Source organism: Mustela nivalis, assembly GCF_964662115.1.
Source record: "Mustela nivalis genome assembly, chromosome: 1".
Taxonomy (NCBI): domain Eukaryota; kingdom Metazoa; phylum Chordata; class Mammalia; order Carnivora; family Mustelidae; genus Mustela; species Mustela nivalis.
Window position 1 is genome coordinate 46,098,359 of NC_139020.1, and position 22,800 is coordinate 46,121,158.

Genomic DNA, 22,800 nt, shown 5'->3' on the forward strand with positions numbered 1-22,800 from the left:
GTTGGGTTATAGGGGACTTCTACTTTTAATGTCCTGAGGAACCTCCATACGGTTTTCCAGAGTGGCTGCACCAGTTTGCATTCCAACCAACAGCATAGGATATCTCTGCATCCTCACCAACATCTGTTGCTTCCTAAGTTGTTAATTTTAGCCACTCTGACTGGTGTAAGGTGGTATCTCATTGTGGCTTTGATTTATATTTCCCTAATGGCTAGTGATGTTGAACATTTTTTATGTGTCTCTTGGCCATCTGTATGTCTTCTTTGCAGAAATGTCTGTACATGTCTTCTGCCCATTTCTTGACTGGATTATTAGTTTTTTGGGGGTGTTGAGTTTGAGAAGTTCTTTACAGATCTTGGATACCAACTCTTTATCTGTAACATCATATGCAAATATCTTCTCCCTTCCGTGGGTTGCCTCTTAGTTTTGCTGTTTCCTTTCTACATCAAAAACTAATGATGTCTAACTGAACATAATAATAATAATAATAATAACAATAATAATAATAAACCTAACATATAACAATAATCCCGTCAAAAGGGAATATTTCCCAGGCTCAGCTGTTTGTAAGGCATAAGCAGATGACTCTCAGATTCTAAGGGGTCAGGAGGCAATGAATAAAGTGTTGGTAAATTCCAGTTAGAAAATTCATTAGTATATACCTTGGCTCATTTTATTTCACATGAAATTTTAAACTATTTACTATTTTTTCCTACTAAAAACGCACAAACCTACAAAAGTATGACCACTACAAAATTCTGGACTGGTAAAATCTGAAATAAAGAGGTTTAACATTACTTTTTAAGAATGATGTCATGTTCTACAAAAGAAGTACTGATTATCACTTCCTAGCTGCATGTGTAACTAAGACACATACATCTACTCCCATCAATTTATGGTACATAACAGAGGCTGCCTTAAAGGACTTGAAGCTTTCAATGCAAATATAGATAGGTCTTCTGAGCTTATTGTTCTAAAACTAAAATAACTTAAACATTATTGCCCAGAGTCATGCCACAAATGTGTTTTCCCTAGAAACTGGCTAATGTTAAACAGATTCAAAACCAAGTATTTGGATCACTCACCTATAAAATGTATTTTTCAAGTCCAGTGGTAAATGTTTTTAATTTTACATTTTAGAATGAAAATGTCAGTCTCCTTTATTATTAACTAGATAAAAAGATCTGACTTACGGACTCTGGACCTCTGAATAACTGGTTTTGCTTGTCTCAGTAAGACCAGCAGTAACTTGGGAATTTCTCTCAATAGACCTTCTCACGAGTGGTTGCTAATATGAGGTCTAGGACATCTCTAGGGTCTACATATTTTTTCAATTTTTAAATAAAAGTTTCAATTTCAAGAAAGGATGCTTTCTTGTCAAATGCTTTTTCTGCATATATTGAAAGGATCATGTGGTTCCTGTTCTTTCTTTTATGTAGTCTGTCACACTGATTGATTTGCACGTGTTGAACGACACTTATGGCCTAGGAATAAATCCCACTTAGTCATGGTAATTTTTTTAATGTACTGTTGGATCCTATTAGCTAGTATCTTGGTGAGAATTTTGCAACCATGTTCATCAGTGATATTCTCACTGTTATTCTCCTTTTTGGTGGGATCTTTGGTTTTAGGATCAAGGTAATACTTACTGGCCTCATATAAAGAGTTTGAAAGGGGCGCCTGGGTGGCTCAGTGGGTTGAGCCTCTGCCTTCTGCTCAGGTCATGATCCCAGAGTCCTGGGATCGAGCCCCACATCGGGCTCTCTGCTCAGCAGGGAGCCTGCCTCCCCCTCCCTCTCTGTCTACTTGTGATCTCTGTCTGTCAAATAAATAAATTAAAAAAAAAAAAGAGTTTGGAAGTTTTTCTTTCATTTCTATTTTTTTAATTTATTTTCAGCATAACAGTATTCATTATTTTTGCACCACACCCAGTGCTCTATGCAATTTGTGCCCTCTATAATACCCACCACCTGGCTACCCCAACCTCCCACCCCCGCCCCTTCAAAACCCTCAGATTGGTTTTCATTTCTATTTTTTTAAAACAGCTTGAGAAGAACAGATATCAATTCTTCAAACGTTTGAGAAGAATTACTCTGGGAAGCCCCCTGGCCCTGGACTCTTGTTTATTGGGAGGTTTCTGATTATTGCCTCAATTTCTTTACTGGTTACAGATCTGTTAAGTTTTCTTATTTCTTCCTGTTTCAGTTTTGGTAGTTGTTACGTTTTTAGGAATGCATCCATTCCTTCCAGCTAGCCTAATTTGTTGGCATAGTCGCCCATATGTTCTAATAATGGTTTGTATTTCCTCAGTATTGGTTGTGCTCTCTCCTCTTTCATTCATGATTTTATTCATTTGGGCCCTTTCCTTTTGTTTTTGATAAAACTGGCTAGCAGTTTATCCATCGTATTAATTCTTTCAAAGAACGAGCTCCTAGTTTCATTGATTTTTCTACTATTCTCTTGATTTGTATATCATTGATTTCTGCTCTAATCTTTATTAATTCTCTTCTCAAGCTAAGCTTAGGCTTTATTTGCTATTCCTTCTCCAGCTCTGTTTCTTGAGAAAGGCTTGGTACAGAGGTTCCTCTTAGGACCATCTTTGGTGCATCTCAAAGGGTTTGAACAGTTGTGTTTTCATTTTCATTTGTTTCCATAGGTTTTTTCATTCTTCTTTAATTTCCTGGTTGACCCATTCATTCTTAATAGGATACCTTTAACCTCCATATGTTTGATATCTTGCCAAATTTCCTCTTGTGATTAAGTTCAAATTTCAAAGCACTGTGGTCTGAAAATAAGCAGGGAGTGATCCCAATCTTTTGGTACCTTTTGACCCCTGACTTGTGACCCAGTATGTGACCTATTCTGGAGAATGTCCCATGTGCACTTCAGAAGAGTGTGTATTCTGTTGCTTTAGGATGGGATGTTCTGAATATTTTGAAGTCCATCTGGTCCAGTGTGTCATTCAAAGCCCTTGTTCCCTTGTGATCTGCTTCAATGATCTATTGCATAAGTGGGGTGTTAAAGTCCCCTACTATGATTATCAATATGTTTATTTTATTTTATTATTAACTGGTTTATCTAATAGGCTGCTCCCTGGTTAGGGACATACATATTTACAATTGTTAGATCTTCTTGTTGGATAGACTGTTTAATTACCATATAGTGTACTTGCTTATCTCTTTTGGTTTAAAATCTAATTTGTGTGATATATGCATTGCTTCCCCAGCTTTCTTTTGATGTTCATTAGCATGATAAATGGTTTTCCACCCCCTCATTTTCTTTTCTTTTTTTTTTTTAAAGAATTTATTTATTTACTTGACAGAGAGAGAGATCACAAATAGGCAGAGAGACAGACAGAGAGAGAGATGAGGATAAGCAGGCTCCCTGCTGAGCAGAGAGCCCTATGCGGGACTCGATCCCAGGCCCCTGGGATCATGAACTGAGCCGAAGGTAGAGGCTTAACCCACTGAGCCACCCAGGCGCCCCGCCCCCCCCCCTCATTTTCAATCTGGAGGTGTCTTTGGGTCTAAAATGAGTCTCTTGCAGACAGCTTATCAACAGGTCTTGCTTTTTTATCCAATTTGATATCCTGTGTCTTTTGATTGGGGCATTTAGCCCATTTACATTCAGAATAACTACTGAAAGACATGAACTTAGTGCCACCATATTACCTGTAAAGCCTGTTTCTGTACATTGTCCTTGCTCCTTTCTGGTCTATGTTCATTTCTGGGCTCTCTCCTCGCTTAAAAGATCTCCTTTAATATTTCTTGCAGGGCTGGTTTACTGATCACAAATTCTTTTAGCTTCCATTTGTCCTGGAAGATTTTTTTAATCTCTACTATTATTTGGAATGACAGACTTGAAGGATAAAGTATTCTTGGCTGCCTGCGTTTCTCATTTAGCTTCCTAAATATATGATGCTTGTCCTTTTGGCCTACCAGGTCTCTAAGGATAAGTCTGCTGCCAATCTAATGTTTCTACCCTTATAGGTCATGGATCACTTGTTCCAAGCTTCTTTCAGTATTTTCTCTTTGTCTCTGAGATTTGAAAGCTTCACTACTCTATGTTGGGTTGTTGACCTATTTTTACTGATTTTGAGGGGGGTTTCTGTTTTTTCTGGACTTAAATGCCTATTTCCATCCCCAGACTAGGAAGTTCTCTGCTAAAATTTGCTCCAATATACCTTTTGTCTCCCTATCTCTGCCTTTCCTCTTCTGGGATCCCAAATATTCTAATATTGTTTCACTTTATGGTATTACTTGTCTCTTGAATTCTCCCCTCATGATCCCGTAGTTGTTTATCTTTCTTTTTCTCAGCTTCCTTATTCTCCATCACTTTGTCTTCTATATCATTAATTCTCTTTCTGTCTCATTTATCCTAGCAGTTATAGACTCCCATTTTTTATTGTACCTCATGAATAGCCTTTTTGATTTGACTTGATTGGATTTCAGTTCTTTTATTTCTCCAGAAGGGGATTCTCTAGTGTCTTCTATGATTTTTTTCAAGCCCAGCTAGTATCTTTATATTCATTTTACTAAACTCCAGTTCTGGCATCTTACTTACATCCATATTGATCAGGTCCCTCTTGTTCTCTTTTTTGAGATGAGTTTTTCCATCTTGTCATTCTTGCAGAAAGTGGTCGCTTTTCTATTTGTAGGATTGCAGCAATTCTTTTCTTAGATCCGAGGTTGGGTTTACAGTGTTCTCAATGATTTGACAGCTATCTAGCTGAATTCCCAGGACCAGACAAAACTAAGATCTCCTACTCCCTTTTAAAAAAATTTATTTGAGAGAGAGAGAGAGAGAAAGACAGCAGAGCAAGGAAGAGAGAACATGAGCGGAGTGGGGGAGAGGTAGAAGCAGGCTCCCCACTGAGCAGGGAGTCTGATGTGGGGCTCAGTACTAGGACCCTGGGATCTGAGCCAAAGGCAGATGCTTAACCAACTGAGCCACCCAGGCACCCCTTTTTTGATGAAAACTCTTCACAGTATAGGGATAGAGGAAACACACCTCAATATTACAAAAGCCATACATGAAAAGCCCACAGTGAATATCATTCTCAATGGGAAAAAACTGAGAGCTTTCCCCCTAAGGTTAGGAATATGGCAGCGATGTCCACTATCACCACCACTGTTCAACAATGTACTAGAAATCCTAGCCTCAGCAATCAGACAACAACAAGAAATAAAAAGCATCCAAATTGGCAAAGAAGTCAAAATCCCACTCTTTGCATATTACATGATATTCTATGTGGATATCCAAAAGACACCACCCCCAAATTACTGGAACTCATATAGGAATTCAGCAAAGTGGCATGATATAAAATCAATGCACAGAAATCAGTTGCATTTCTGAATACTAATAATGAGACAGAAGAAAGAGAAATTAAGAGTTGATCCCAGGGGCACCTGGGTGGCTCAGTGGGTTGAAGCCTCTGCTTTCGGCTCAGGTCATGATCCCAGGGTCCTGGGATTGAGCCCTGCATCGGGCTTTCTGCTCAGCAGGGAGCCTGCTTCCTCCTTTCTCTCTGCCTGCCTCTCTGTATACTTGTGATCTCTGTCTGTCAAATGAATAAATAAAATCTTTAAAAGAAAAAAAAAAGAGTTGATCCCATTTATAGTTATAATTATACCAAAAACCATAAAATACCCAGCAATAAACCTAACCAAAGAGGAAAAGGATCTGTACTCAGCAAACTATAAAACTCATAAAAAAAAATTGAGGAAGACACAAAGAAACGGAAAAACATTTCCTGCTCATGGAATGGAAGAACAAATATTGCTAAAATGTCTATGCTACCTACAGCAATCTATACACTCAATGCAATCCCTATCAAAACATCAACTTTTTTCACAGAGCTGGAAAAAATAATCCTAAAATTTGTATAGAACCAGAAAAGACCCCAAATAGCCAAAGTAATGTTGAGAAAGAAAACCAAAGCTGGTGGCATCACGATTCCAAACTTTAAGCTCTATTACAAAGCTGTCATCATCAAGGTAGTATGGTACTGGCACAAAAACACACATTTAGAGCAATGGAACAGAATAGAGAGCCCAGAAATAGACCCTCAACTCTATGGTCAACTAATCTTCGACAAAGCAGGAAAGAATGTCCAATGGAAAAAAGACAGTCTCTTCAACAAATGGTGTTGGGAAAATTGGACAGCCACATGCAGAAGAATGAAACCAGACTACTTTCTGACACCATATAGAAAAATAGACTCAAAATAGATGAAAGACCTAAATATGAGACAAGAATTCACCAAAATCCTAGAGGACAAGGCAGAAATCTCTGAATTTAGCCACAGCAACTTCTTGTCAGACAAAAGCAAAACTGAACTATTGGGACTTCATCAAGATAAAAAGGTTCTGCACAGCAAGGGAAACAGTTGACAAAACCAAAAGACAACTGACAGAATGGGAGATACCTACCTGCAAATGTCTTACCAGATAAAGGGCTAGTATCCAAAATCCATAAAGAACTTATCAAAGTCAACACTCAGAAAATAATCTAATCAAGAATGGGCAGAAGATATGAAGACATTTCTCCAATGAAGACATACAGATGGTCAACAGACATGATAAAATACTCAACATCACAGACACATGATAAAATGCTCAATGTTGTTTGGCATCAGGGAAATGCAAATCAAAACCACAATGAGATATCACCTCACATCAGTCATAATGGCTAAAATTAACAAGTCAGGAAATGACAGATGATGGCAAGGACATGGAGAAAGGGGAACCCTCTTACACTTTCGGTGGAAGTGCAAGCTGGTGCAACCACTCTGGAAAACAGCATGGAGGTTCCTCAGAAAGTTGAAAATACAGCTACCCTACAACCCAGCAATTGCACTATGAGGTACCCACTCCAAAGATACAAGTGTAGTGATCTAAAGAAGCACCTGCACAACAATGTTTATAGCAGAAATGTCCACAGAAGTCAAACTATGGAAAGTGCTCAAAAGTCCATTAACAGATGAATGGATAAAAAAGATATGGTATATATGTAAAATGGAATACTACTTAGCCATCAAAAAAAGAAATCTTGCCATCTGCAACAATGTGGATGGAACTAGAGGGTATTATACTAAGCGAAATAAGTCAATCAGATGATCTGACAAATTATATGATCTGACTCACTTGTTGAATCTAAGAAACGAAATAGCGGACCACAGGGGAAGGAAGGGGAAAAATAAAACCAAATGAAATCAGAAAGGGAGACAAACTGTAAGAGACTCTCAATCATAGAAAATAAACTGAGGGGAGGGGGGAAAGAGATGGGGTTACTGGGTGATGGGCATTAAGGAGGGCATGTGATATAATGAGCACTGGGTATTATAAAAGACTAATGACTCACTGACATCTACCTCTGAAACTAATAATACAGTGTATGTTAATAGAATTTAAAATTTAAAAAATTAAAAGATAAATAAATCTTTAAAAAAATTTCAATTTCAGAAAGTCTAGCTGGAATTTGATATAATTATACCAACTCAGAGTAAAAATACCAATCCTCTAATAATTACTGCATGTGTTAATAATAGTTGTTTTGTATTTCTTTGGGTAAACAGAAAAAGTTCCTTTCACTGGCAGATATAATCTTTCAAAACTGAGATTTACAGGTAAAAATTAAGAGATAACTGGTAATGGAAAAGACTGGCCAGTACTGCTCAAAGATCATTAAAACTAAATGAGAGGAATAAAACCATGAAAGTTATGAAAACTGACACAAAAGTAAAGAGGACACAAGTAAAGTGTCCTAGACACAACGGGGGTATTCAAGGAGTTCTGATTCATACAAGAAGGCTTCTTTGTGTCCAAAGCCTCCTACTACAACTGAAAATCATGTAGGAAGAATCTTAGTATTTTGAAATGTTTTCTTGTAGCAGATAGGTCTGTTTCTTAAATCTTTAGAAAGGATTAGAATCTGGCTTAATTCTAGAGTTACATTTATAATAAGACCTCTTAATTCAATCATTTCTGACCCAGAGTCCTCCAATAGCCTCTTCACTGGACTCCCTACTATTATTCCTGTCTTCAACCCACTTTTCACAGACCAGAAAAGATGGAAAGAATAAACAAAAACAAGTCCAATCATATCACTACTCAGCTCTAACAGCTTCCATAACTCTTAGGAATAAGCTCCAACCCTGACATTTTCTACAAGGCCCTGAATAACATGAACTACTCACCAAACAGTCAATTCCACTTTAGCTGTGCCAGCTTCCTTTCTTGCTCCTCCAAAGCTCCTTCCCACCAAAGGGTCTTTGCATCTGTTATTCTCTTCCCTAGAATAGTTTCCTTTTCCTTCTTGTCCATCTAGAACCTCCCAATTAATCCTTGAGTTCCCTGCTTAAAAGTGACTTCCTGTAAAAGTTATTAGGCTCTTTATAATCTCCCACTCCTCCCAACCTTCTGGCCTATTTTTGGAAGTTTCCCTTCATCATACTTCTTGCCGTAACTGGAACTGAGCTTCTATCATGTGTTTAATGCTTTTTCCCAACCCTGTACTGTAAGCTCCATGAAGGAATAACTGTCTCTTATTTATACTGCTGCTTTCCCAGTGCTAGGCATATTGCAGGAAATACGGCACTGAAGGAAATATAATTTTGCCATGTGTTCTTGCATAAAGGCATGAAGATTAGTCTACCTCACACAAAATCATGACTCTATCAACAATACATAGCATAACATTATCAAGTGTTTGTGAGAGTTTAACAAACAAAGAAGCTGTTGTAGCAAAACTTTTCACAATCTTTTCATTCCAAAATTTATTTCTAACTAGGTTGCTAAGCTGGGGACACATAGTGATGTTCCTTGAAAGCATTCATAGAATTCAGTGTGGCCGCAAAGTTTCCTGGATGGAAACACACTGGCTCTCAAACCAAAGTCAATCAGCATTCAAATGAATGAGTCATTAAAAGAAATTGTGTCTGAAAGGCCACCCAAGAAGAAATGGTAAGAAATTCACCCAGGGTTCTCTTGGATTTAGCCAATTGACTTTTTTTTTTTTTTCCAAAGATTTTATTTATTTATTTGACAGACAGAGATCACGAGTAGGCAGAGAGAGAAGGGGAAAACAGGCTCCCCACTGAGCAGAGAGCCTGATGCTGGGCTTGATCCCAGGACCCTGAGATCATGACCTGAGCCAAAAGCAGACGCTTAACCCACTGAGCCACCCAGGCACCCAGTCAATTCACTTATAACTTCAAATAAAACAAATGCTTTCTAGAGGAAGCAAGTATACACAGAAACCTAAGTAAAAACTCAGGAAAGAGGTGTGAAATGAGGAATTCCCATGATTATGCCTTTACTATAAAAAAGTTCCAGACTGGGCGCCCGGGTAGCTCAGCAGGTTAAAGCCTCTGCCTTAGGCTCGGGTCATGATCAATGGTCCTGGGATCCAGCCCCACATAGGGCTCTCTGCTCTGTGGGGAGCCTGCTTCCTCTTCTCTCTCTGCCTGCCTCTCTGCATACTTGTGATCTCTGTCTGTCAAATAAATAAATAAAATCTTTAAAAAAAAAAAGTTCCAGATTATGGTAGATATTTCAAAGAACTTTGGTATCTAAGATTCATGTAAAATAGTGATATAACCACTTGAAATCTGGCAGACATATGTTAAGTCTACAACATACTGATTCTGTTACCTGAGATCGCTGTCAAATCTTAAACTTTAATATAGGACATTCAGTTTTCTGTGAAACAAAAAACCTCCATAATTTAAATATACAATATAAAAAAAATTTTTTTTAATGAAGGGATATTTACTTTCAACAATGTTAGCAAGGGGCACCTGGGTGGCTCAGCTGGTTAAGCAGCCAACTCTTAATTTTGGCTCAGGTTGTGGTCTCAGGGTTCCGGGATCCAGCTCCATGTTGGGCTCCACACTAAGCAGGGAGTCTGCCTAAGGATTCTCTCCCTCTCCCCTTTCCTGTACTTGTGTGAGCACGCGTGCATGTGCACACTCTAAAATAAATAAATAAATCTTTAAAAAAAAAGGAACCTTCAACTCAATATTTAATGAAGAGAGAAAAGGGAAAATATGAAGAAAAAAATGAACAATTTAAACTGATAGTGAGAGGAGGCAACTCAAGGAGCTTTAGAAGCAAATGAATTGTATATTTTCTATCCTCTCACCTATGAACTCAAGACTTCCAAGAAATAAACCTGAAAGGATGGGAAGCTACCATCATCTCACTCAGTGTTTTCTATCTTAATTTCCTGATAGTGGGGAATGAATATGTGTTTGTGGTAGGTGGTAGTGAAAGGAGGAAACTAACATTTGTTTCATGCCTACTGTGTCATGGGCTTACAGACACTACACATATTAGAGTTAGTCCTTGTAATCAATCCACAGAGGTTACAGAAGTGAGATGACTGGCCAGCAATCACCTGGTAAACATGTGACAGAAGCAGGGGTGTTCCTCCTACAACACCTTGCTGCCTTACTTGCCCTGGTTCTGTCGGAAACATTTTCATTCAGTGTGATGTTTCCAGTTTCTTCCTTTCCATTATTCCATCCAAATAAGTCTTCTTGCTCATTCTCTCAGAGCAATTTTATTAGCTTTCCCACTTTGTTCCATAGCTCAGAAATTAGGAAAAAGTAAACCTTTCTTCCCACAGAACAGCTGCTCCTCTATCACATTCTAAATAAACTGCTAATGATACCTATCGTGTTTATCTCGAACCCACCAGAGCCGAAAAGGAACAGCTTGTACTGCTCTCAGTCATTCTCAGTGCACAGTGTTCTCACACGTAGAAGGTTCTCAATTTTCTCATTTATATAATATAAAGTAACAGCTTTTTAAAAATTTTAAGTTGTCAGCTTAGTTAAATCATTGTTCAGTATCAAAATAATCATCTATTTTCTGATTTAAATGACTGCTTTGTCGGACATATCCTTGCATTAGGAGCACTTCCTAAAACTTTCCTACCACAGTGCTCTTAATAGCAGAGGAAACAAATCCATGCCACAGTAGCCAAAATTCATGAGAGATTTTATTCAAGTCTCACATTTTATTTTAGAAATTCAAGTAAATTTTGCATTCTGTTCCACTCAATAGTCTTGCTTTTAATTTCCCTCCTTGGCACTATCAACAGTAACAATCTAGCCAGTATCTCAGGTTTATTTTGCAGCATCTCGGACAGCATTCCCAAGCATACTTCTGGTGGAGTCAGAATCTATTCTTTTGAGAAGAATGGTAATGTGGTCTTTAACATAGTGCTATGAAATGGTAAGCTGTGGATAATAAAACTATATTTATATGACACATTTCAATAACTGACAGATTTTTAAAACATTATTGTCATTTGTGTTCCAATCTTATAAAAATGAAAAATTAGTATTTCCTCTACTGTGGAAAGTGTATGAAACTTATATAATTATTAGTATATGGAATTTATAAAAATTTAATATACTTCTAATTTTTAGAATTCTGAAACTGAACTAATTTTATTCATAAAGTTTATATATGTGTTATTAACTGTTTAGTCTTTCTACTCTATTCTAATCTCGAATAACAAGTACTAGAAGAAACACTTCATTTTTATTTTTACAAATTGTAAAATGTGGAAGTTGTGATATAAAGTTGAAAATTACCTTGTTTCTCTATAACTGAGTATGAGGCCAAAAATCCTCGTCCAGAAACATGAATCCCACTCATGAACAGCACTGTAATTTCATTGCTTTTTGATTCAATTGAATGATTCATCTGTAACCCCAGACCACAGAATTTGCCTAGGAATGAAGAAAAAAAGATATTTGGTATAACTCTCATAAAGTCAGTAATATTTACAATGAAGGTAAGAAAATCAGAAAAATATACCAAACTGGACATTAAATAGAAAATGATGACTAGAATGTTTAATGATTAAAAATCACATTACTCTGAAGAAAAAACAGCCAAGCAATAACTGTACATAATTCAAAGGGAAAAAAATGGTATAGGCATCAGTGATCTTATAAGGTTCAATTTCTTGTGAAAGACATTTCTTGTACACTCTTAGAATAGTGAGGAATTAAAAAAAATTTATCTTAAAGCATTTCATGCATGCAGGTGCATGCATGAAAATTAAATAAGCAAATGTATAGGTAATCAGTAATTTTCTAACATACTCCCCACTAGGTGCCCCTAGATTCCTGGGCTTAGGGTACCCCTTAAACCTTTTTCAGACTCCCCTCAATTCTTCTTCCAGGGATGACTGAACTTTAAGTCAATGCATTTAGGTAATCATGCACAGTCCTACAACTTTAACTATGCTTTGACAATTCACATACACCTCTACCCAAAACTTTTTTCTTGAACTTTAGGTGTATATATATCCAACTGCCAGCTTTTTTCCTTTAATGTTAAACAGACATATAAAAAGCATATCCTCAATATAGATTAATAAAAGGGAAAAAGAATAAAATTAGAGCAAGATTTCCACCAATAACTAACAAAAATGCATTTTAAAAAAATATTTTATTTATTTATTTGACAGACAGAGATCACAAGTACGCAGAGAGGCAGGCAGAGAGAGAAGAGGAAGCAGGCTCCCCGCAAAGCAGAGAGCCTGATGTGGGGCTCAATCCCAGGACCCTGGGATCATGATCTGAGCTGAAGGCTGAGGCTTTAACCCTCTAAGCCACCTAGGCACCCCCCAAAATTTTAATTTTTCTTAAGGCATTCTCTTAAGTGCCTGGCAACCTAACAAATTCTAAATAAAGAATAACATTCCAAAAATGTTTTTGGTTGTGGCAACACCATTCTAGAATAAGAATAATGTATCCTTCCAAAAATACCATTTTCAAGGACTATGTATGTTTTTGTGAATAAAATATCCTAAGCAATCAAGGAAAGCCCAACAGAACTGGTACGGGAGTTTAACAATGTCACAGGATCAATATAAAAAACCAATTATATTTCCACATACTTGTCACAAATACTCTGAAATGAAATTTTTAAAACTTCTAACAGCATCAAAAATATTAGACTATTTGGGACAAATTTTTAAAGAAGAAATTCAAGGGATGCTGGGGTGGCTGGCTCAGTCAGTTAAGTATCTGACTCTTCATCAAGGTCATCTCAGGGCTGTGGCATCAAGCCCCCTCCCTATTGGGCTCTGCCACATGGTGGAGCCTGATTAAAATTCTTTCTCTCTGCCCCAATCCCCAGGCTCATGGCACGTTAAAAAAAAAAAAAAAAAATCAAAACCAGTACACCACAAAACAGAAACCACTGCTGAGAAAAATTAAAGGAAAACTAAATAAAATGGGAAACAGACCAACTTCATGAAGTGAAAGACAATACTGTTAAGATGTCAGTTCTCCCTACATTGATCTATTGATTCAATGTAATCCCTACCAAAATCCTAGTTTTTTTTCTTTTTAGAAATTAACAAGTTGAGGCTAAAATGTATTTGGAAATGCAAAGACAGAGAACAGCCAGAACTGTGTAGTGAAAAAGACAGTTGAAAAACTACTATAACCTGACTTTAAACTTATTATAAAACCACAGTAATCAAGACAGTGTACACTGTAACAGCAAATCTAGATCTGTATCTAAATCTTTATTTATGTTTATGTCTACACCTGTATCTCCACATATTTCAGTAGAGTAGAACAAGAGTTCAGAAATAAACCCACATATGTGGTCAACTGATTTCTGACAAAGGCATGAAGGTAATTTGATGGAGAAAGGATAACTCTTTCAACACGTATACTAAACTAGCTGGATATAGATATGCAAAAACAAATGAACTTAGAACTTTACTTCAAGTCAAAATGGATCACAGACCTAATTAGAAGAGCTGAACTTACAGAACTCTTACAAGAAAACACAGGAGAAATCTTTGTGAATTTGGGCTAGGCAAAAAGTTCTTAGATCCAACACCAAAAAGCAAGTCCATTAAAGAAAATAGTGAGTAATCAGCACTTAATCAAAATTTAAAATGTTCCCTCTTCAAAAGACACCAGTAAGAAAATGAAAAGACACAACACTGACTGGGAGAAAATATTCACACAACGTTAATCTGATAAAGAACCCATATCCAAAATGGGTAAAGAATTCTTACAACTCAAACAATTTCATCTTAGAAAATGGGCAAAAGAGTTAAATAGCCACATCTGTAAGATTTTATTTATTTACTTTGAAAGAGAGAGGAGGAGAGCATAAGCAGGGGCAGAGGGACAGGGAGAAGCAAGCTCCTCACTGAGCAGAAGACCAACAGAGGGCTCCATGCCAGGACGCTGGGATCATGGCCTAAACTGAAGGTAGATGCTTAACCAACTGAGCCACCCAGGTGTCCCAAAGAGCCACATCTATAAAAAAGACCTACCAAATGGCAAATAGATACATGAGAAGATGCTCAAGAGCATTAGCCATTAGGGAAATTAATATTAAAACTATGAGATCTCATGACATTCTCACTAAAATGGCTATAATCAAAAAGACTGTTAATACCAAATATTGGTGAAGATGTGGAGAAACTGATATCTTCAAACACTGATGGTAGGAACTGTAAAATGGCATAGTCATTTCTGGGAAGCAATTTGGTAGTTTCTTTTTCTTTCTTTCTTTTTTCTTTTTTTTTTTTTTTAATTTTGTTCATTTATCTGACACAGAGAGAGAACTCACAAGTAGGCAGAGAGGCAGGCAGAGAGAGACGAGGAAGTAGGCTCCCTGCTGAGCAGAAAGCCCAATGCAGGGCTGGATCCCAGGACCCTGAGATCATGACCTGAGCCAAAGGAAAAGGCTTAACCCGCTGAGCCACCCAGGCATCCTATTTTGGCAGTTTCTTAAAAAGTTAAAATTTGTATATATTATCTCACATAATCTAGCAATTCCATTTCTGTTATTTATCCAAGAGGAAAGAAACCACATGTCCACAGAAGCGTTATTCAAATGGTCACAGCACCATTACTCATATTTGCCCCAAACAAAAACAACTTAATTGTTTATCAACTAAGAGAAAAAAAAAAATGTGGTATATATTCATATAAAGAACTACTACTCACCAAAAGACAGAAACGAACTAATGATACATGCAGCAACATGGATGAATCTCAAAAACGTTACGCTAAATAGAAGAAACTATTTATGATCTTTCTAGAAAAGATAAAAAAATTTAGAAATAATACATCAGTGGCTACGTGGGACTGGAGGTAAAGTGCACACATGGGCACAAGGGAACTTTCTGGTGTGACAGAGTTTTCACTAAAATGTGAACTCACATTTTAAAATGTGATGTTGCACAGCTATATAAATTTACTGAAACTCATCAAACTATGCATTTAAAAATAGGTGAATTTTATGGTATGAAATAATAGCTCAATAATAAGGTTTTCAAAAGAAATATAAACATTGAAACAATGTGTATTATCAGAGACGATCAACTGTTTTATGCAAAAAAAAAAAAGAAAAAAAAAAAAGTCCACAGAGTCAGAGCAGAAAATGGCCTTCAGCTATCTATTCCAAGCTGCTGACAGCTGAAAAATCTGAAATTAAACATTGGTGGCAATCCAAAATAACACTTTCTTGTTAGAGGTGAAATCAGTATAGAATCTGGGTCCTCCATTTTGTCTCATGCCGCCTTCTTCCATACACTACTTCCCAGTAATGGAGTTGACACTTAGCGCTGCAAGGAGAAGTGTTTAATAACAGCATGATCTCCTTTGTAAATGATCTGGGGTAGCACTTGGAAACCTCTAGTGTCTGCAGTGTCTAGTTGCTGTCTCCTTTCCACCCACAGCAACAACACCCTTGTGTTCTTTCCCTCATCATCCAGCAACAGTCTCGTTCCTTAACTAAATTAGTAAATGCTTCAGCTTGTCTTTTTGTATAAACCATCATCTTGTAATACTACTTTTGCCCTAAATTGAATTATTTAAACCTATGCAACCTTAATTTTGAGATAACTGCTAAAAGCCTACTCTTTCCATTTTACTCTAAAACTGTTTTTTATTGAATCAATGTTTCCAAAAGATCACATAAGCAGAACTGTGACATTCAGCTGTATCTTAAAAAATGAATTTTTCTTTCTTTTTTAAAATATTGTATTTGAGAGAGAGAGAAAGAGAATAAGCGAGGGGAAGAGCAGAGGAAAAGTGAAGAACAGACTCCCTGCCGAGGATACAGGCCAATGCAGCAGGGTTCTATCGATCCCAGGACCCTGAGATCATGACCTGAGCCAGTCAGATGCCCAACTTACGGAGTCGCCCAGGCATCCCAAAAATGAGTTATTCTTTACAACTATTTTTTCTCCTACCAATGAAAAAGTACTATAATTGTTTTAAATACATTTTCTAATTTTGTATGTTTTATGTATTAGATCTAAAACCAGGTAATTCTTTGTTTTTTCTGGAAAATGGAAATGATTTAACCCTAAGGACATACTGACAGTTGTCAGTTAAAACAAAATCCCCAAATTCTAAAACATCTAACACTGTCTATAGATTTATACACTGAACTTTTCTTTCAAGACATAATTCTCCAAAGCTTTATAATTTCTGAATTAAGAAAATTAGCTTATGTATGTAATAATTCTATAAAAATCTTTAGGATGAGCAAACTAACTAGTTTGTTCTGAGAATAATTTCAGGCCCACATATGAATAAAATAACATACGAGATGTAGATATCATATTTCATTCTATGTATCACTGTTTTTTTTTTTTTTAAGATTTTATTTATTTATTTGACAGAGAGAGACACAGCAAGAGAGGGAACACAAACAGGGGGAGAGGGAGAAGCAGGCTTTCTGCCAAGCAGGCAGCCCGATGCAGGGCTCGATCCCAGAACCCTGGGATCATGACTTGAGCCAAAGGCAGCCATTTAACAATTGAGCCACCCAAGCACCCCTGTATCATTGTATTTTAGATTATTTTTTTCCCCCTCAACTTGGAAAGTTTCTATCCTCCAGTCAGATTTGCCTGACATAAACTGACAAAGAAAAGCCCCTCAAACAAATTTTCTCCCTTGAGGCACAGAAAACTACAGAAAGCATGCTATTATGCCTTATAGTGAACTATATTTATAATCTTAGCATAACTTTTTTTTGAAGATTTATTTATTTATTATAGAGGAGGGGAGAGCTCACACACACACACACACAAACACACACACACACACACACACACACACTAGAGAGGGAAGAGGGGAAGCGGGGGAGGGAGAGACAGAGTCTCAAGCCGACTCCATGCTGAGCCAGAGCCCCACTCTGAGATCATGCCCTGAGCAGAAACCAAGAGTCGGACACTTTACTGCCAGAGCCACCGCGGAGCCCCAGCTTAACTGGTTTTTAAGTGGCAGTATGGCTCTTCGGTCATTATACAGAACTTTTAAGAAAAGGTTGCAAACAAAAAACTAACAACCAAAAGAACTAATCTAAAAATAACAATGAATATACTACATTTATTCAATTAAAAAAAAAACACTTAATTTGAAAGCCAAGAAGATTCAGTCTACAACTTCTCGACTTATTTAGCATTTAGTAAATCAATACCAAACATCAAGGCATGTGCATGAGCACACACACTGTCTTAGGTAATAAGGTATTCAATATATGTCTTCCCTCATCCTTTATTTCTTTAAAAACACCTGTGGAGGGGCTCCTGGGTGGCTCAGTCATTAAGCGTCTGCCTTCAGCTCAGGTCATGATTCTGCATCTGGCTCCCTGCTCTGCGGAAGCCTGCTTCTCCCTCTCCCACTCCCCTTGCTTGTGTTCCCTCTCTCCCTGTCTCTCTTTCTGTCAAATAAATAAATAAAATCTTTAAAAAACAAAAAACACCTGTGGAAAAGAAAAGGCTTCCTAGTCCTAAATATGGCATGCAATTTAAATAAAAATTAGTATTAACTTTAAATAAAAAAATATTAAAAATTTTAACAGTCAAGCAAAGTAACATTCAAAAAGTCCTATAACAGTTACTATCACATATATAAAAAGAAGAGATGATTAAATCCTCAGACTTTTTTCAATACTAAGTAACTAAAAAACAGACCAGTATATAGAATAAATATTAAACAGTTTATTTTTGAATACTAAATATTTTCAAATAATGACTTAATAAAAACAGTAGTATAAAATTAATGTTATTCCACCTTACCTTAAATATAAAATATCTGAAACTATAATTTATTAGCAAAGCCAAATGTGTGCAGAGCCAGTGCCTATCACATTAAATCGTAAGGCCAAATGGGAATCAGTAAAGGCAAGAGAAGTTTTACCAACTAGAATCTCTACATAAGTCAGTTAACACTTGTAAACATGAACAAGTTTCATCTGGGCTCACCAGCACTAGCTGTTCCTTGTCACTTAAGGACCTACGTATATGTGTGATTTTATTACAAGGCTGATTAAGGCCCTCAATACAAATAATGACTTTTCAGATACTCTTAGCTACAAATGAAAAAGATCCTACTTAAAGAATATTATCTTGCCATGCAAAGTTGTCTTTACAAAAATATTATCATGTATACTAATGCTAGGAAATTCCAAATTATTAGATTGAACTGCTCTAAAAAATTTTAAAAACTGACAAAAATATATTCTCAAAATAAAATAATGTTTAAAAAAGTTTGTCCAACCCTTCAATATGGACAGAATAATAACGATATTTCCTATTAGCAAGTACACAGCTTTATTCCTGTTTCTTCAGTCATTTGGAGTTACCTTGTCCTCTGAAATGTGAATAAATTCAATCTGTGGTAGAAATAAAACTTTTTAAGAAACTTCCTTCTGTGAAACTCAAAAGGCAGTAAGTGCTAAAAGAACAAACAATCTCAATTTAAAAAAAAAAAGAGAGAAAGAAAAGAAGAGTACAGTGGCTAATTTCGTAGGTGCTTAAGCGAGCTCAATATATACCAGATAAACACCTTCCCTCACATCTTATAGCCAGTCAAAATGAATGTCTCTCTCCTCACTTGGTTACCCTTTCATCAAAGGTTTTAACCATTATAAAGTAATGCAAGCACCTAGCAAAATACTCTGGGAAAGACGAAGAAAATTCAATCCCAGTCTGGGCAATGTATTTTAATCTGGGCAACATACTAGGTACTTCTTCACTTCCATTTTCCTAGTTTAGCCATTCAAAGGTACTCCTAAATCATCATAAATCATTTAATTGTTAACAATTATAGGTTCTACTGATGGCTCTCAAACCCCACCAATATGTCTAGAAATTTCTCATAGACAAAATAAGAATTTCAAAAAATAGTATATGGATATATACACAAAATTATAAATAAAAAAGTTAATCAAGTATTTGATTAATCAATCACCATAAGACCTATGAAACATTGATTTTAGTCTAAAAGAATCCAAGTGCCAGGCAAATAAAAATGTATTTGAAAAATCATTACCCTTAGGAAACTACAGTAAGAAGAAGAAAAGACCTAAGGATTAGGGCAGAAACCAGTGAAATTAAAAACAAGAAATCAATAGAGAAAATTAATAAAGTCAAAGGCTGGTTCTTTGAAACAAAATTCACTAAGCCTCTAATGAGGCTAATTAAAGAAAAAAAGAGGACACAAATCACTAATATCAGAAACGCAATTGTTGACACCACTATAGACCCAATGGTCATGAAAAGATAATAAAGGAATAATACTATGAACAAATCTATGTCCACAAATTTGTTAACCTAGAAAATTAACAGGTCCCTTGAGACACACAATTTGACAAAACTCAAAAAAAAGAAATAGACAATCTGAGTTTTTATTTTATTTCTATTTAAGAAATTGAATCAATTAATAATCTTTCAAAAGAGAAAGAACCAGGCACAAATGGGTTCACAGATTATTTTTACCAAACATTTAAAGAAGAGTTATACCAATTCTCTACAATCCCTTTAAAAGGACAGAAGCAGGGGAATACTTCCTAACTCCTTCTATAAGGCTAGCACTACCATTAAACCAAAATCAAACATACTTCGTAAATGAATACAGGTCATTATTCTTCATGGAATAGACATAAAAACTCGTAACAAAATATTAAAAAATCAGGAGCGGCTGGCTGGCTCAGCTGGAAGGAACAGTATGCAACTCTTAATCTTGGGGTTGTGAGTGTGAGCCCCATGCTGGGTGTAGAGATAAATTAAAGATAAAAATCTTTAAAATCTAACAATGTGTTAAAAAGAACTATACACCATGATCAAGTGTGATTTATCCAAAATATGCAAGATATGTTCAACATTTTAAAATAATGTAATCCATCCCACATCAACATGCAAAAAAAGGAAAGTACTGTGATCAAATCAATAAATGCAGAAAAAGCATTTAACAAAATCCAATATCCATTGGATTTTGACATAAACTCTCAGTGAACTAAGAAGAGAGGGAAACTTTCTTAGTTTAATGAAGAATATTTACAAAAAAACCCTAAGCTGATATCATATTTAACAGTAAGAAATTTGAAGCTTTTCCTGTAAGATCAGAAACAAGGCAAGAATGCACCCTCTTACTACTTCTCTTTTACATCATACTAGAAGTATAAGTTAACACAGTAAGATGGGGGGGGGGGAGTACAAGATTGCATAGGAAGAAATAAAATTGTTCACAAATGATGGGATTATCTACGTAGAAAATCCAAAGAATTGAAAAAAAAAACAAAAAACCCAACCCTCCTCTATTAAGCAATTATACAAGGTTGTGGAATACAAGGTTAATGGATAAAAGTGCTCCCCTATATAATGACAATAAAAAACTGGAATTTGAAATTAAAAACACAATACCATTTATATTAGCAGCCCCCAAAATGAAATAGGGGGTAAGTCTAATAAGATATGTGCAAGAACCATGTGAGGAAAACTAAAATATTCCAAGAGTGAAATAAATGGAGAAATGTTCCATGCTCAATGACAGGAAGACAATATACTGTCAAGATGTCAGTTCTCGCCAACTTCATAGATTGAATGCAATCAAAATCAAAATCCTAGCAAGCTGGGATAACTGGATATTTGCATGTAACAGAATGAAATTAGACTGCTATCTCATATGACTCACAAAAATTAACTCAAAATGGATTAAAGATTTAAATGTAAAACCTGAAGCCACAAAACTTCTAAAAGAAAACATAGGAATAAAGTTCCTTGACATGGGTCTCGGTGATTTTAATGACACCTAAAGCACAAGAAACAAAATAAAAGATAAATAAGAGGGTCTATATCAAACTAAAAAGTTATACAGCAAAAGAAACCATCAACAAGGTGCAAAGACACCCTATGGAATGGAGACCATTCCAGTGACCAACCATTTATTTGTTAAGGGGTTAATATCCAAAATATAAAGAATTTATATGACTCAAAGCAAACAACAATTATAACAACAGCAAAACGCAATTAAAAAATGGGCAAAGGACCTGAACAGGATTTCTCCAAAGAAGATACAAGAAAGGCCAACAGGTACCTGAAAAGATGCACAATGTCATTAGTCATTAGGGAAATGAAAATGAAAAACGCAATAAGGTATCACCTCATGTCTCTTAGAATGGTCATCATCAAAAAGGTAAGAGCAAATGCTGGTGTGGATTTGGAGAAAAGAGAACCTGTGCACTGTTTGTGGGATTGTAAACTGGCACAGTCACTACAGAAAACAGTATGGAGGACCTTCCAAAAAAAAAAAAAACAAGAACTGCCATATAATCCAGCAAATCTATTTTTGGTAATTTATCAAAAACAAATAAAAACACTAACTCAAAAAGGTATCTACACGGAAGGAGTCAAGATGGCGGAGAAGTAGCAGGCTGAGACTACTTCAGCTAGCCGGAGATCAGCTAGATAGCTTATCTAAAGATTGCAAACACCTGAAAATCCATCGGCAGATCGAAGAGAAGAAGAACAGCAATTCTGGAAACAGAAAAACAACCACTTTCTGAAAGGTAGGACGGCGAAGTGAATCCAAAGCGACCGGAAGATAGACCCCGGGGGGAGGGGCCAACTCCCGGCAAGCGGTGGAGCAACGGAGCACAAAATCAGGACTTTTAAAAGTCTGTTCCGCTGAGGGACTTTTATAGTCTGTTCCGCTGAGGGACATCGCTCCAGAGGCTAAACCGGGGCGAAGCCCACGTGGGGTCAGCATGACCTCAGGTCCCACAGGGTCACAGAAGGATCGGGGGTATCTGAGTGTAAAAGAGCTTGCGGGTATTGGAACGGGAAAGCCGGCTACAGAGACAGAGCCGACAGTAAGCTCACAGCTCGGGGTGACCTTGAACCGGTCACAGGGTGGGTGAGCTCAGAGCACGGCCGGACGTCAGGCAGACGGGAGTAACTGGGCGCTGTTCTCTGAGGGCGCACTGACGAGTGGGGGCATGGGCTCTCGGCTCCTCCGGGCCGGAGACCAGGAGGCCGCCATTTGTATTCCCATCCTCCGGAACTCTACAGAAAGCGCTCAGGGAACAAAAGCTCCTGAAAGCAAACCCAAGTGGATGACTCACCCTGGCCCCTGCTAAGGGCAGTGCAATTCCGCCTGGGGCAAAGACACTTGAGAATCACTACAACAGGCCCCTCCCCCAGAAGATCAACAAGAAATCCAGCCGAGACCAAGTTCACCTACCAAGGAGTGCGGTTTCAATACCAAGGAGAGCAGCAGAATTCCAGAGGAGGAGAAAGCAAAGCACGGAACTCATGGCTTTTTCCCTGTGATTTTTTTTAGTCTTGCAGTTAATTTCATTTTTTTCTTTTTCATTTTTTGTTTTTGTTTTTTTTCTCGCCTTCCGGTAAAAATTTTTTTTAAACTTTTACCTTTTTCTTTTTTAACGTTTTTTAACCAGTTTATCTAATATATATATTTTTTCTTTTTTATATTCTTATTTGTTTTCT

At 36.8% G+C, this 22,800-nt stretch overlaps 1 protein-coding gene across 1 annotated transcript in view; it reads right to left on the reverse strand.

Moving 5' to 3' along the window:
• Positions 1-22,800, reverse strand: part of DCBLD2 (discoidin, CUB and LCCL domain containing 2) — a 103,059-nt gene that overhangs the window by 33,775 nt on the left and 46,484 nt on the right. The window contains exon 3 of the mRNA XM_082695375.1: positions 11,606-11,743. Within this exon, the coding sequence (XP_082551501.1) occupies positions 11,606-11,743 (138 nt within the window). The remainder of the gene's footprint in view (positions 1-11,605; positions 11,744-22,800) is intronic.